The sequence below is a fragment of the Protobothrops mucrosquamatus genome, unplaced genomic scaffold, assembly GCF_001527695.2.
Source record: "Protobothrops mucrosquamatus isolate PMUCROS unplaced genomic scaffold, P.Mucros_1.0 scaffold391, whole genome shotgun sequence".
Taxonomy (NCBI): Eukaryota; Metazoa; Chordata; class Lepidosauria; order Squamata; family Viperidae; genus Protobothrops; species Protobothrops mucrosquamatus.
Window position 1 is genome coordinate 161,573 of NW_015386723.1, and position 16,449 is coordinate 178,021.

The following is a 16,449-nucleotide window of genomic DNA, read 5'->3' on the forward strand; positions in this document are numbered from 1 at the left end:
ATTTGCTTATTATGTCTGCCTAGTCCTTAAAAGCTGTTTAAAACATCAGCATTTTAAGTTAAGAGAAAGAGCACATTTAGAAACCATTCCATATCAGAATCCAAGTGTAGAGATAGGGGCCAGGTAGAGGTCGTGAGCAGCAAACTGCCCTTCCAATGCCTGCGTGCCTCTTCTCTCTACATGATCTCATCCATTCACATCACCATGGCAATGTGGGAAACTACCCCAGGCTGGTACATGATATCACCTGGTTCACATGATATCAGCTAGGTTACATCAACAGGATGTGGTAGAAAACTGCTCCCTGTTTGTGGCCTCCTAGCTGGTATATTCTTAAGGATTGGCAAGGGGTTTCACCAATAGAATTGCTGTTGCTATGCTGATGCCATCTTACTTTATGCTATTTGGAATACCTGTATAAAAGGCAATAAACACTGCGAAAGCTGTCAGCCATATTTGCACCCTGCAATGACTGAGCACTTATTACTACATCCAAGCTGATGCCATGTCTGTTTGTAGATTCTACAAGCATTTGGAGAATCTTCCTATACAAGGGAAAAAAATTGAAACAATATGAGAAGTTTATATGCACATTGAACTTTAATTGTTGATAGTTATAAATGCATAAGGGTAGGTTCAGATTCTTTCACGTTAGTACTGCTTGGTATCTGTTCTACTTTTTTTACATTTGTGTTTTCTGATGTGTGGCATTTTTCTTGGCAATCGGACCAAACTGTAGTAGAATTCTCTTGCATACAAATAGTAGGCAAAGTCTCTATTTTGGACCAGTTATGATCCTTTTTGATAGTAAGATCTATTAAGAAACTTCTCCAATGAGCATTCCGATCATGGACCTATGACAGAAGGGAAAAAAATACTTTACTATTCAAGGTCTCATTTGGCTTGTGAAACATAAAAATGTATTTTCAAAAACCCTCTATAAATAGGGTTATTAACTTTTAAAAAATGAAATCTGGATCAGTTTCTTATTTATTAGTTTATTGATTTTTTTAAAATAAAGCATTCGCAGTTCAGTGACTTGAGACCTTAACATTCTTTATTTAGCCACAATAAGACAAGTATATTATCCTTCCTACAGAGTTTTCTCTCCTATATTGAAGAATCTAGCAATCTTTAAGATATGTGGACCAAATCCTAGAATTCCCCAGACAGCATGCTGTCTGGTAAATTCTGGGAGTTGAAGTTCATACCTCTTAAAGTTGCCAAATTTGAAAAACATTGATCTAATCCAGGGGTAGGCAACCTTGGCTTTTTTATGACTCGTGGACTTCAACTCCCAGAATTCCTGAGCCAGCATGGCTGGCTCAGGAATTCTGGGAGTTGAAGTCCACGAGTCATAAAAGAGCCAAGGTTGCCTACCCCTGATCTAACCCAAGGTAACTTCAAAATTGCTTTGAAACCACACACCATGTGAGTGTTGCTGGCCCTTCAGCTTCCCAAAGTTGTGTAACCCTTGTGCATTACAGAGTTGCATTATAAGGAAACAGGGCAGAAATCACAGGGCTTTGTCAATTTTCTCTGCCCGTGCAGAGGTGCTTTCGCCTCCCTACCCCAGTAGCTGTACCACAATGCACAAAGTGACAGAAGAATGAAAGATGACTGCAGTGTCATGCACGGCTTAAAAAAAAACCCTCAGCGAGAGAACTTCTTTTAATGATCTCAGGACATAAACCGATCTCTATTCCTGCAGAAAAAAGCTATAGCACAAACCACTGAACATACCAATACATGCCTCCTCAGGGTAGACATATCTGTGAAGGTTCTCTCGCAAGCCCTGCATTTATACGGCTTTTCTCCAGAGTGAATACGTTGGTGACGTCTTAGGGCTCCTTGCTGAGTAAACGTCTTTCCACACTGCTCACAGAAATAAGGAGGAGTCTCTGGGAAGAGAATGAATGTGAAGAAACAAACCAGCGTTAGTTTATTTCCAATTCCAATGTCACTTTTAAAAACATAAGTCTATCTTGCTTTCTGACTTTTGTGACCTGCAGAGGTGAAGACTGGCTACAGTAGATCACGCCTGCATAGGTATTGAACTGGCAGAGCACTTAGCAATAGCACTTAGACTTACATACTCCTTCATAATGCTTTAACAGCCCTCTCTAAGCGGTTTACAGAGTCAGCCTACTGCCCCCAACAATCTGGGTCCTCATTTTACCGACCTCGGAAGGATGGAAGGCTGAGTCAACCTTGAGTTGGTCAGGATCGAACTGCTGGCAGTCGGCAGAGCCAGCCTGCAATACTGCATTCTAGGCCCTGTGCCACCACGGCTCTATATAGATGCCTAGATGTTTGGCTTACAAGCTAAATTATTTTAAGTGCAATTAATGAACAGAAGGACATTATTTTTAAAACAAACAGGAAAACTATGGGGATCCTAGTTTCCTTTACAGGATGCATGTATAGGAATTACGGTAATTGTGAACACCAAATCCCAGAAACCTGCTTTGCATTTGCATCTCTCCAATAGACCATTTGTTCCCTACCTGCATGAACATTACTATGTTGGGCTAATGAAGCTCTCAATCCAAAGGTTTTCCCACACACATCACACTTGTATGGCTTAGCTCCCATGTGACAACGCTTGTGACATTTTAAATATTCATTGGTAGCAAAATGTTTCCCACATACATCACATCTGAAGAGGCGTTCTCCTGTAAAGGAAATACATGCATACATACTAATGTATCTGCTGTAGCCATCACTATATTCTCTTTTATGGTAAGCAATGTTACACAGAGGACAGAAAAGGGATAATGAATGAATATTTCCGCTCCAGTGCAGGATGATCCAAGTTGAAGATCCCACCCCCATTGGAGATTTTCCAAAATAATGTTTTCTCGAGCTTTTCTTAATATACTTCTCTTTTCCTTCCCTGTAACTATTAAAAACCTTTCAGGAATTTTACTGTTTGTAATACTGAACAGTATTATGTGAAGCCATGAAGAATCTGAGATTCTGTCAGTTTGCTGTATCCTAATTCCCACATGCCCAAGGGCTTATTTGTAACATTACATACTTGCATATTATACAAGAACAAGTTGTCGTTGACGTACAACTGATCACTTGGCAAGCCATTTGAAACTATGACAGGCCCTGATAAAGGCACTTATGATACAGATGTGAAGTTCCGATGGTCTGCCCCTCCCCCCATGGTTACGGGATTGCATTTTGGGTTTTTGAGAACTAGCATGCATTTATAGCTGTTTGCAGCACCCCACAGTCACATGACTGCAATTTACAACATTTTTGGCCAGAAATCAGAGTTTACTTCCAGTTTCCAGCAATGCCCATTATGCGCCATGGATTTAACACCATGAAAAAAAAAAGATGCAGTCACATAATGACCTGCTTAATGACTGGCATGACGTAAAACTGTAAGTCAAGGACTATCAGTAGTTCTCACTTAGCAGCCATAATTGGGACTGGCAACTCTATTGCTAAGCACCATAGTCATTCAATGAAACACCATACAACCATGATAGGCTTATATCCTCACTTCCCCTTCAGCTGTTAAGCAAATCGCCATGGTTGTTAAACAAAACATTACAAGACCACAAGTTACAATTTTACACAAGCCAGTTGCGAAGGGTCCAAATAGCAGTACCATGATGGGACACTGCAATGGTCATAAATGTGAGGATTGGTTGCAAAGCTTATTTTTTTTATACCGTGTAATTAAAAATGGTCACTAAACGAGGGCTGTCAGTAACCAAGGACTACCTGCACTCTTGTTTCTTTTTCTTCTATTACACTGAATAACTGTCATCTGACAGCCATTTTTTTTTTTTTTTGCAAATAATCCCTTCTGTAAAACGAACGTATGAATGGACGGAGGCAGTTTACGTTTACCCCTTCACTTCTCCTAAAATTCTGCAAAAAAGGAAAGGTGACATTCAGGGGAAGAGTTAAGCATTCCTTTTCTCCTGAAGGATCTCTGCGAGGCAGAAGGTTGTTGGACTAACACAGGGTTAGGCAACCTTGGCTCTTTTATGACTCGTGGACTTCAGCTCCCAGAATTCCTGAGCCAGCCATGCTGAGGAGAAAGGGAGAGGTTTCCATGCTGAGCCATGCTGGCTCAGGAATTCTGGGATTTGAAGTCCACGAGTCATAAAAGAGCCAAGGTTGCCTACTCCTGGAACAGTAGGCAAAGTTACAATGTAACAGCTTGATCTTGCAGAATGCATGGGCAACCTCCAACATTTGCCTACGTTATATGTAGATTTTTGGAACTGTAGGGAACCTTGTCATGATCAGCCACTGGGCAAAAAAAAAAAAAAGGCTTTCCAGTGAATAACTGATCCCTGTTTTCCCACTGCTACAAGCAGTAGGAAACAGGAGCATGTGCACCCATGTGCAATCAGACCTAGGCTGTTCTCTATGTGACTATCAGAGAACAGGTTGAATTGTTGGAATCAAGATACCTTACTATTGATTTTCTTCTCATTAAAAAAAACAAATCTGATCTCTCTTCTTTGTAAGTAAATGTGACCTTTTGTCAGGTTCAGGAAATTAATTTAAGCCTTACCTGTATGTGTCCTCTTATGACCATTAAGTTTGCCTTTATCAGCAAAAGACGCCCCACAGTCCTCACAGATGTATGGCTTTTCACCTGTGTGCGACCTGCGTTCAGAGGAATATGGAAATACTGTCAAAAGGTATTTAAAACCAAATGTTGTTTTGCAAACTTTGCAAGATGTTCATCAAGACCAGGGGTCTTCAAACTTGGCCCTTTTATGACTTGTGGACTTCAACACCCAGGATTCCTCAGCCAGGCACGCTGGCTGAGGAATTCTGGGAATTGAAGTCCACAAGTCATAAAAGGGCCAAGTTTGAAGACCCCTGATCATGATCTTATACTACAAACAAAAAGTATGCAAGAAAGCAACTTACTACAAAGAAGCTGCCTCCACTTAATGATTTGGACAAAATGATTTCCAGGGTTGTTGTTTTTTTAGAGGCATACAACATTTAAGGGCCAAGGACTTTTAAACTGATGTTTGGCAAACTTTGGGTAGAGCAAGCACACATACACACAGACACAAGAAGTTGATTTCATTCCATTTTAACTTATACTAAATTAAAGAAAAACTGTATTTTATTGTATAAAATATAACAGAATTCTAACTAAATCCATAGAGTTTATTTCATTGTTCTCTATGTATTTAATAATTTAGCCCTCTATGGTATTAAAAATTACAATTAGGCAGTAACTTTGCAGCGGCCAAATCCACGACTGCAGGAAGTATACCTCTTCATCACGTAACTCTCTTGACTAGGGCAAAATGAAGGGAGATGCAATGCTGGAGTTGAAATCCTCGCCTGATAAAATAAATATTTCTTATTTTTCTACATGTTTAAGAGCTCATGAAAAGTATCAAAGAGAGAGAAAAAAAATCACCAATTCAAGAAAATAGTATTCTATTAAAATAGGGGGAAAGAACTGGTGTCCTGGTTCAGATTCAATATAATAAGGGCTGAGCCTAGGGCTATGTGCAAGAAGCGTATCTTTTTTTTTATTATTATTAAAAGTTTTTTTTAAAAAATTACAATATATATCCCCCCTCCCTCCCCACCTCCCAGAGCTGATTACAGGGTACAAATAAACAATAACATAATCTAAATAACATTACCCAACTATATTAACAGTTAAATCCATAACATACTTTAACTCCCTTTCAAAATAAGTATTAACCCATTAACAACCAAAATAATAATATACCTAATTAACAACCAAAATAATAATATAATTAAACCATAAAATTCAAAATAATATTCAACCCTATTAAACTACTAATAATAATCTTAAATTCACTCATAAACTAAATGATACTTTTCGATCTCCTAATTCATCTATAAGCGTATCTTAAGGCCCTGCCTTTAAAAGACAAAAGAAAAAAAAGAAATATTCAATTTATGTAACAAATAGGTATAAATATTTTAAAACAAAATTTGTCGGGAGAAGAAGGAAGAGATAGTAGAAGCTGACCTGGTATGAATCTTGAGCTGTGATGGCTGAGCAAATCTTGAGCTGCAAACGCCACACTGATATGGCTTCTCTCCTGTGTGGGTCCTCATGTGGAAGACAAGGGCCGTTCTGGAGCTCAGAATTTTCCCACAGACGGAGCAGAGGGGACGCTTCGCTTGACCCTCATGCTTCCGCACAGAGTGAGTCCTCACATCCCTCTTTCTTTTAAAAGTGGCATCGCACAGGGTGCAGGCAAACTTCCGGTCTTCTGTGTGAACGCAGGCTCGGTGCTCTTTCCAGCTGTTGTGACTTGCAAAGGATTTGCTGCAAACATCGCACTGATATACTTTCCCAGGCAAGGAGTGATGGATTTCTTTGCAGTGCATGACATATTTCCTCCGTGATGGAAACTTCTCGGTGCATTTGGTACAAGTTATGATGTAAGCAGGTGTTGGGATGGCCTTGTTTTTGTTAACTTGGCAATTTACGTCCTGTTTGCAGTCTTCTGTACCGTGGTCATTTGAGTCCTCATTGTGATTATCATCTGAAGAGAAGGCCTCCTTGTCTTTGTTGCTGTGTATGCCTGCTTCACAAACTCTTTCTCCATTTCCTTTCACATCCACAGTCCATTGCCTACAAGTGTCCCCTTTTTTAGTATTAGTTTTGGTACCTAGTTCCAGCTTCTTGTTTTTTTTGTCAGGTTGTGCTTCCTCTGGAAGAGATCTACCAGGTTCTTCCTCAGGATCCTGAGTAGCTTTGCCAAGTATTTCCCTTTGCAGATCATGATTTGGCACCTTGGGTTGTGTTTTGTTATTCCTATTGATTCTACTGTCTATCACATCTACTTTTTCTGCTGGTGGAACTATTGTCCAGTAAGCAGGCATGCATTTTTCATCTTTCTTGGATTCATGTATCTTTCTATTGGAGAAAAAATAATTTATAGATAGGAAAATGCAATGTTGAGTGTTACAGAAACTTTTAAAACCCGCTTGTACATAGTATCTCTCCAAATGAGAGCTATCAGCCTGATTTTACCCAATAACTTTGTTTGCAATAGTGGCGAATATCTATAGCTCGGGTGTAGGATGAGGGTGAAGGTTCGTTCTCCGAACTTGTGGGTTGGTTTCCAAATGTTTTATTACCAGGCTAGGTAACATTTTCAGTAGAGTTTAGGAGATGTCAGTGTCAGTGTTCTTCAAGGGCTTTGTGTGGGCAACAGGTCTTGTGATGGGTCAGGTGTGGGTGTGTCAAGTGAGGGTCTTATAATGGGTGTTGTAATGGGTCTTGTGATGGGTCAGGTGTGAGTCATCAGTGAGAGTCTTGTGATGGGGAGGTTACATCAGGTGAGGGTCATTGGGAGGTGAATTGCTGGTTGGGGGGGCTCACGTGGGTTGGTTGAGGGTCGGTGCTGTCTCTGGTTGGCTGTGTGGTTGATTTGGATTCTGACACCAAACAGCACCAGTTCAATTGGAGAACCCCAAAATCGGCCACGCTACCACCTGCCACACTCATGAGTTCGTCAAAGCCCGGCACTCCACAAGCAATTCCATCAACAGATATATTGACCTACAACCAGCCTACAAACCCCTCAGAATCCAGATCAATTACACAGCCAATCAGAGATAGTACTGACCCTGAACCAATCCACCCAAGTCCCCCCAACCAGCACGTCACCTCCCAGTGACTCTCACCTGATGTAAGCTCCCCATCACAAGATGCATCACAACACTCTCACTTGACACACCCACACCTGACCCATCACAAGACATACTGACCATACAAAGCCCTTATAAACAGAAGAAGAATGACATCCCCTAAACTTTGCTGAAGATGTTACCTAGCCTGGTAATGAAACATTCGGAAACCAACCCACAAGCTCGGAGAACGAACCTTCACTCTCAATAACTTTGTCCCAAGCGCCCAAATAAGGAGTTTCAAAAACTTTTGATTTAATGATTTAAGATTTACTTGCAGAAAGCTCAACTAAGAGAAGCTATAAGAATGTTTTAAAAAACAGACACGGGGACAGTCTTTTTTTCTCTATTTTTTATTTTTATTTTACTTTTGATGAAAGTGCTTTGCTACAATTTTTCATTAAGCCAGCTAATAAGATCAGCCTGGCACGGGAATGGTACTCAGTTGCTATGGAAACATAAGCTTTGCTGTAGTGAAGGTTACCGAGAGGGACTAAAGTGAGAGAGAAAAACAACAACAACCAGGCAGGGGTTTGTCTTTTTTATTCTTCTTAGGACTTCTTGTTTTATTGTATTAAAAATGAAGACAGAGATTAAATGGAGTAGATGAAGTTGTCCAGGACTGTAAAAAGAAATTGAAGGATTTTTTTTGAAAATAGTTTAAATAAAGGAACCGACAAGAGGATAGTTTGAGATGCCAGCAAAGCCTTGATTAGAGATTATTTGATATAATACAAACACTGTGGAACATGCACAGGTTGCATTAAGAAAGCAAAGCAAAGCATGCCATAGTTGGGCCTGTGTGGTATAATCACCAAAGTGGCCACCAAATTTTTTAAGGGGCAGCACTGAATTGTGGCCACTCATGGTAGTCACTTCCAGGATTGTGCTGCCTAATCCAGCAACAAAGTGGCTTGTTTTGCTTCCCAAATCCGAGCTCCAGAGATCTTCAAAAGGTAACTGTGTGACACTGGGTGAGGAGGAGAGTGTAGGGCCCAATGGGGAGAATGAGGAGGAATTACTACAGAAGCCAACATTTTGAGACTGGGTGGTAAATAACTTTAGGGGGGGGAGAGCGCTGTAACTATGAACAGTTGCAAAGTGACTGGTTGTAGTGTGGGAAGTCAGCCCCCACCAGAGAAGGAAATATTAAAAAGGGCAGAATATTATATTTCCTCAAAGGATCTTAAAAGGACAAAAAAGCATGCCCAGTTTTTCTTAATAGCCCCAAGTCTCCCTCCCCCATGCAAAAACCAGCTCTATAGAAATGCAGATATCATAATCCTTTCAGAAAGACTGGCACCTGGAAGCTTAGAGCTGATGGGATTAGAAAGACAAAGATCCCTAGAATCAACAATCCCTCACACCAAAAAATCCAATACAGGACATAGTCATCAGCCACACCCCCAGGGAAGAAGGATATGACCTTTGGGACATAATAGGATTAACCCACCACCATCAGAATACCAGAAAGCCACACTCAGACTCAAGTCAAAGTACATGACACAGGAAATACAAAGCCTCAAACAGGAAGAACTCCAAACAAAAGCTCAAGAAGGTATAAAACCCACCACTCCCTACTACATGTGGTCAGCTTTCCCAGAGCCATGCTTCTGTCTGGCTTTGCTCTTCAATAAACTACAACCTTCTTTCTAAAGCAGTCTCCATTTTGTTTATTCCCAGCTTGGACTGGACCCTGATGAAGATTTTTCTTTCAACAGTAGGTTGGGGATTAGTTGTATTTTATGTTCTAGCCTCAACGAGAACTTTTATAAAATGATATATCATTAGTATATAGAAACTTCTGGAATATATAAAAGTACTTTGCTGGAAATGTAAACACACTGAAAGGATACTTTACCATATTTAGTAGACACAGAAAAAGCTAAAAAAAAAATGGACATAATAAATACAGGCACTAATCCAGAAGGTTTTAAAGATTAAAGTACAACTGAAACCAGAGATTTTTCTTTTAGGACTGACTAATGGACAGGCAATTTGAAAAAAAAAAACCATGGAACTTTTGTTTTTATATAGGATACCTGCAGCAAGACTCTTATGTGCTCAGAAAAGGAAAAATTTGACATTACCCACAATGGAGTGGGTTGGTGAAGATGATAGAACTTGTAATGGCTAAATTAACTTATTTGATTAAAGAAAAAACAGTATCTGTATTTATGGCTGACTGGAAACTGCCTGTAGACTTTTTGCATGAAATAGAAAAAATGTGCTCATGATTTGTGGTTTTTATGATGAGAAAAAACTGGATAATAGAAAAATGAGTCTTATAAGAGCTAATATTATAATTCTACTTATATTTGCTGCAGAACAAAATGGAAGGTTTTTCTATTTCTTTTTACATTTTTTTTCTTTTCTCTTTCTTTCTTTGCTTCCTAATACTTTTCCTTACTTCCTTAGTCTTCTTATGAGTAGCTTTATTACTTTGGGTTAGTTTTTATGTTCTTTGTAAATTTTTAATAAAATGTATACCAAATCCCGCCCCCCACAGTAAACCAAACCCAAACCAGCTCCACTATGGCTGAGCATAATGTAGGAACTCTGCTACCAAATCAAAAGCTAAAAAGCTTGCAAGCCAACTTCTCTTTGCTACTGTTGTCTACTTTTTATGTATTTTAAAAAAAAAGGAATTTACCTTACGTGAGTATTAAAGGCTGACCTCTGAGCAAAACTGGCTGGACAGCACTGACATTTATAAGGCTTCTCTCCAGTGTGGGTTCGTATGTGAACTGTCAGGCCGCACCTGGAGCTGATGACTTTGTCACAGTAGGGGCACTGCTGCGGATGCTGCTTCTTTTCATGCACCCTGCGGATATGAGCACTGATATCCTTCTGGTCCTGAAACTTTTTGTCACACAGCAAACAAGGGAAAGTGCGCTCTCGGCTGTGGACAGTGACCCTGTGTTGCCTTAGACTGTGGCAATTGGGAAAGAGTTGGCTACAAATATTGCAGCTATCCTTAATTCCCAGGCTTGTGCTATGCTCCAGATCAGTATGTGATTGGTACTGCTCAGCAAAATGGAATAAATGATTATGCTTGTCACTGGCATATGCTCTTGGCAAGACTTTTGATATACTGCGGGTTGATTTTCTGAGTTTGGCCTTACAGAGTGTCAAGCTACTTTCATCCTTTTGGTCAGGCAATGCTAAAGCGATGTGGGCTTCTTTCAAGTCCTCCTCATTTAATGAAGGACAGTCAGTCTCATTGGTACGCTCAGATGTCGTTGTTGACTCATCTTTGGAATTGCAACTCACAATCCTATCTTCATTAGGGTTTACATGTTTATTTTTAATATCATCAAAATTGGTGGTTGGTTTTGAATGGTTCATTCTCTTCCCCAAATGATTCTTCATCAGTGCAGCAGCCAAAACATGTACTTTTTCTCCTCCATGTTCTGTTCGCTTCCCAGGCAATCTAACACTTTCATTTTTTTTCAAATGAACACGTGGTTCCAAGTCTCCATCTACAGCCTTCATTTCTTCAAAAATTTCAAGCAGATCCTTGCATTCAAATCTTTCAGCGACTTCCTTGATCTGGTGCAGTCTGTCCACTTCAATTTCTAACTCTGCAGTGTAAACAAATTTGAGGAATGAGACAAATTCTTCAGCATGAATATCCTGGAGGATCACTGTGCAGTTTTTGACGTTCTTCATTTCACTATTGAGAAAAAGGCTTTTAAAGTAATTGCTAGAAGCTGCTAAAACAGCTTTGTGAACGGAAAATTCTTGTTGGATTTCCAGCTGGTCTGTGTATATTGTAACATCACAAAAATGTCCAAATTGATAGAGAGAATGTAATGTTCTCAGGAGGTTGGAGGCAGCAACACTGGATTTCATTAAAATTTTCTTTTTTTCCATCCTATTAAACAGAAATACAGTTGAGAACATTTCAACAGCTTGTATAAATTACCCTTCTCGTCAAAATTGGTTTTAATGTCAGATCTTCCATATTCACACTAAGGACTTATACAAGTTTTTCAATATTTAAAATTCCTACAATCAATAGCCAGATAGACAATGGTAGATTAATTGATGAAAAGTCTTTTTTTAATTTAAAGGTTACAATACCATCTATGCTTACTTAAGTTGCATTATATTCTAGCCTCTGTCCTCTACAATTGTGAATTGTGTAAAGCTAAAAGGACGACTTTTGGACAACCAGCATATAAAAAAGAGAAACATGAAGATGATGTATACATAATTCAGATTTCTGTAAACACTAGACAGCAAGTTTTTTCAAATGTTTTGCTTCCTGAAAAACTTTAGGTGATTATGATATTCATAGCCCTTCAAACTAAACGCAAATATAAATTCAGAAAGACTGCATTATATAGGAGTCTTCAGAAATATGAAATTAACTTTGAATGACTACAACATATTTAATTATGCAATGTTTCTGACAAATCGCATGAGTTCAACAGGGCTAAAAATGTTTTGCTACTGATTTTCATTTGTACTTGGGTGTCAGATGCATCTCTGTCCAACAACAGTCAGCCAGCACTGATGGATTCCTGTTGCCCTGATACCATTTTTTCATAGCAGCAATATCCTGGTGGAGCTTTTCACCAATTTCGTCACTGACTGGGCCTAGATTTTCAGGAACAAAGTCCAAGTGTGAATGCAGCAAATGAATCTGCAATGACATTTTTGCACTTTATGGTTTTGCATGCTGCAAGAGGTTTGTCAACTAGCTTAATGTAGTTCGGTGCTCTATGGTTGCCAAGAAAATTCTCAATGATACCTTGAGTGCTTTTCCAGGCAAATTTCTCCAGCCCCGTTGTCAGGACTTCAAACTGCTTGCCACTGATGACATTTCTGCTCTGGGGACCAATACAAATGTTCTCCTTAATCTTGGCATTAGTTATTCATGGAAACATCTGTCTCAAATAATGGAAACCTTTTACCTTCATTGCTCATCGCTTTACAATTTTTTTCCTCAGTCTGAGTTTTATGTGAAGCAGAGGCAAAAATATTTTTGTCGGTCAACAAGTGGTTCACATGACACATTTTTCTGTCCTGGAACCAAATTATTTCGGAGTACCATTTCTTTTTAACATGACTTTCTTGCATGGCTGTCCCACTTGCATATGTAACAACACTACTTGGTATACCAGTGCTACATTCCAAGAGCAGAGCCACTACTTTAGATCTCCACAGATATTCCAGCTGGATGTGCTGCAACAACAGTTTAATGTTCTTATATGTTTTTTTCATCTTTGCAGCAAAGCCAAACATATGAAGAGTGCAGGTGGCAAAAACAAGATTTCTATAAAATGGGATGTGTAAATTACAGGTTGTTTTCAAGATTAACTGCCACAAATCTATAAGATACAACCCAAAGTGTACAAGGAGCAAAATCTTTGTTGTCCGTTGAAATCATTACACTGCACTATAGTGCAAAATTTTGTGAAATATTACTTTTATGTATGAAAGCAGCCAAATTGGAAAGGAGGAAGCTTCTTTGATTCAGCCAATAAAACAAGAAACAAGACACAGAAAATACTAAATCAGACTTTTGCCCCAACTCTTTATCTTTCTACTTGCAAGGAAATTGTTTTTATTTAAATAAAAGAATGTTCAAAAATACAACCTGCCTACCTTCATCTGACTGAATGCATTAAATGGATCAGACAATTTGCAGGAATAGTTGATAGATAATTAACAGGGAATTCCTTAGATCTGTTTCTAGGAAAATTACCCATTTGCCCTTGCTTCCCAGAAGAGAAAGCTGATGTATCTAGAGCAGTGGTGGCAAACCTATGCCACGGGTGCCAGAGGCGGCACTCAGAGCCCTCTCTGTGGGCACGCGCGCCATCGCCCCAGTCCTAGGCCTTCAGTTGGGTTTTACAAAATCTTTTCGCTTTAGGCCTCTGCTGCCGTGTACAAAAAAAAAGGTTCAATCAATCGGTCAATTTCAACTTCTCGCGGGAAAAAAAAAGATTTTGCAAAGTTGGAATTGATTGATTGAACTTTTTAGCCTCACCCAGTCTGCTGTTACCACAGCAGCCACACCCACCCAATGGACCACATCCACCCAATGGGCCACACCCACCCGGCACCCGATGATGCATAAGTAGGTTTTGGGTTGCAGTTTGGGCACTCGGTCTCTAAAAGGTTCGCCATCACTGATCTAGAGTATTTATTTCATTTTTTGGACTGACAAGAGAATGATCAAAACCAGGCATTCCTATCCTATACTCCTCCAAATAAGCTTAGACCGCAAATTCTGTCAATTGTAGCAACAGAGGAATGTATGAATATGTTGAACTATAATCTCCAAGGGCATAATGTCGGGAAAAGGTAGAATATAGCAGTAATGGCAACTGGAGAGGCTGAGGTTCAGGGCATCATTCAACAGGGCTTCCTTTGGATCTTCGCCCTCCCTTAGTCCAGACTACCTCACAAGGTGATTGTGAGGATAACTATAGTGGAGAACTTCTTGTAAGCCACGAGGATTGACTTCTCAGAAAAACTGAGGGGCATAAATGCTATTTCTAAAAGATTGCCCAAGATGTAGAGAGAAGTTTTCTCTCCTAATCTTGCAAGTGGGGAAAAATTTAGCAAAACTGAAAGGGATCCAGGATTAATGAAACAAAAGCAGCAGGGTACTTTATGTTAAGGAATCCAAGGAAGCCATCTCCTAACCATACCCTCCAGATCTGTCTCCTGCTCCCGGCTGACTGAGGATAACGGCGTTACAACGTAGTATAGCCCTCGAAACTCCTTAGAAAGCAGCAAGTTGATAAAAGCTGCCTGGCTTTTACTTGCTCCCCGAAGAGGTCGCCACGGTCAACAACAAGGCTGGTTGCATTAGGACCAGATAGAATTTCAGATGGAAAAAAAGGTCGTGCAGCAGCCTTGAGTGACAAGACCTATTCCTGAGCAGCGCATATCCCTTGCCCGGTTATGGGCAAACAAAGAGGATGTGGCACATCTTCCCACCCAGCTTGTCTGGCGCAAATACCAATCGGAACGATGCTCCGGAGCATCTTTTCGGGGCTCGAATCCTGGAGGTTCGACTGACCTGCTCAGCGGGGGAGGCGAACGGGGAGACAAGCCGAATTCTCACTCAGCTGAAAGCGACTTTGACAGCCACCATAGAGGCGCAGGCCCGTGACCGAGGGGCTATCCAGGAATAAAGGTTGGCTGGAGTTTGGAGCTCGTCTCCTCCTCGCCCCCTCGCCGTCGTCTATGGTATTCCATTGAGACAGAGCAGTCCGCCATCTTTCTGGTGGGCAAGGAAGCCCCAGAAGCCATCTTTAGCGAAGCACGCTAGAGTAGACTCTTTCCTTGGTGTGCTCGCGCCACCTGCTGGAGAAAGGAAGAGTTTGCGAAGAGCAATACATTCGTTTGGAACCTCGCGTCCGCGCTGGGTCGTTTTTTGCTTTGTAGTGTTGTTTTCCCCGTTTTCCCCGAAGCTTGTGGCCTCTACAAAACTCGGTGAGAGAGACAGAGAGAGAAACAGCGACAGAGAGAAACAACGAGTAAGCAAGCAGTGTAGGGTCACAAAACTCCACAATATAGTGGAGTTGCACTATATATAAGAAATAACTGCATCTCTAACAGAAATAGAGCACAACAATAATGAAAACTGCCTTGAATGCATTTGGGTCAATATAAAAGGGGGGAAAATGACATTGCCATAGGTGTATACTGTAGGTCATCCAACTAAACAGAGGAAATAGATGAACTTTTTGCTAGTCAGTTAACTGAGGTATGTAGGAAGCACATCACAATAGTAATGGGGGACTTTAATTACTCTGACATCAACTGGGAGACAAACTCTGCACCAAGTGGAAGATCAAACAGGTTCCTGACAAATCTAGCAGACAACTTTGTCTCCCAAAAAGTAGAGAAGGGAACTAGGGGATCAGCTGTATTGGACTTAATTCTCACTAACGGAGATGAAATGATAGAAGGTGTTGAAGCCACAGGAACCTTGGAGGGGGAGTGCAATATTGGAATTCAACATTATGTAAGCACAATCAATATAACATAGTCAAACTAGGGCCTTAGACTTTAAGAAAGATAATTTCAATAAACTTAGAGTTTGGGAAGGATTCCATGGATGACAATCCTCAAGTCAAGGGGAAAACAACTCAAGAAGCTTGGTAAATTTTGAAAAGTGAAATTATAAAAGCCCAGTCTAGCACAATATCAGTGAAGAAGAAAAATAGCAGCTCTCAAAAGAAACCAGCATGGCTGCATAAAGAACTCTCTGATAAACTGAAAGACAAAAACGACAAGTATAAAGAGATTAAAGAGAAAGATGATTCAGTTTACTTCAAAAAATGGGATCATTTTTACCAATGGTTAGGAAACTAGTGAGAAATGAATGTGATATGTTATTTTGAATATATATTTGTAAGAAGAATGATATGCATTGACCAACTGATACTGTTTATGATTATCGTTTATCATATTTACTACAGCTATTTACCACTATATCAATTAGTGTTAACTGAACATTTGTACCGAGACAATAGTCTGTTTGCTAAAGATTGAAAATGTTATTGGGGGATAACCCCAATGTTGATCCCAACCTTGTCCTAATCCCAATCCTGGTCCTAACCCTACCCCATCCCAATCCTATCGTATCCCCAACCCTATAAAACTCAATAAAATATTTAAAAGAAAGAAAGAAACCAGCATGGCTGCATAAAGAATTCTCTGATAAACTGAAAGACAAAAATGACAAGTATAAAAAGTGGAAAGAGGGGCACATAACTGAGGCAGAATATTAGCAGA

At 40.0% G+C, this 16,449-nt stretch overlaps 1 protein-coding gene across 1 annotated transcript; it reads right to left on the bottom strand.

Annotated features, from left to right (window-relative positions):
- Positions 1-597: 597 nt before the first annotated feature.
- On the bottom strand, positions 598-11,559 carry LOC107287462 (GDNF-inducible zinc finger protein 1-like). Its single transcript, XM_015815981.1, has 6 exons — positions 10,337-11,559; positions 6,011-6,907; positions 4,550-4,644; positions 2,508-2,675; positions 1,744-1,901; positions 598-854 (listed from the first exon to the last, which is right to left on the bottom strand). Exons 1-6 carry the CDS (start codon positions 11,557-11,559, stop codon positions 615-617), a joined length of 2,781 nt encoding a protein of 926 aa, XP_015671467.1. The 3' UTR covers positions 598-614.
- Between the last annotated feature and the right edge of the window lie 4,890 nt (positions 11,560-16,449).

Excerpts from the sequence above, each read along its gene's own strand:
- LOC107287462 (XM_015815981.1), bottom strand. The coding sequence starts at position 11,559 with ATGGAAAAAAAGAAAATTTTAATGAAATCCAGTGTTGCTGCCTCCAAC. Across the intron at positions 6,908-10,336 it reads GCCTTTAATACTCACGTAAG|AAAGATACATGAATCCAAGA; the intron begins GTAAATTCCTTT and ends TTTCTCCAATAG. Across the intron at positions 4,645-6,010 it reads CAGCTCAAGATTCATACCAG|GTCGCACACAGGTGAAAAGC; the intron begins GTCAGCTTCTAC and ends CTCTGAACGCAG.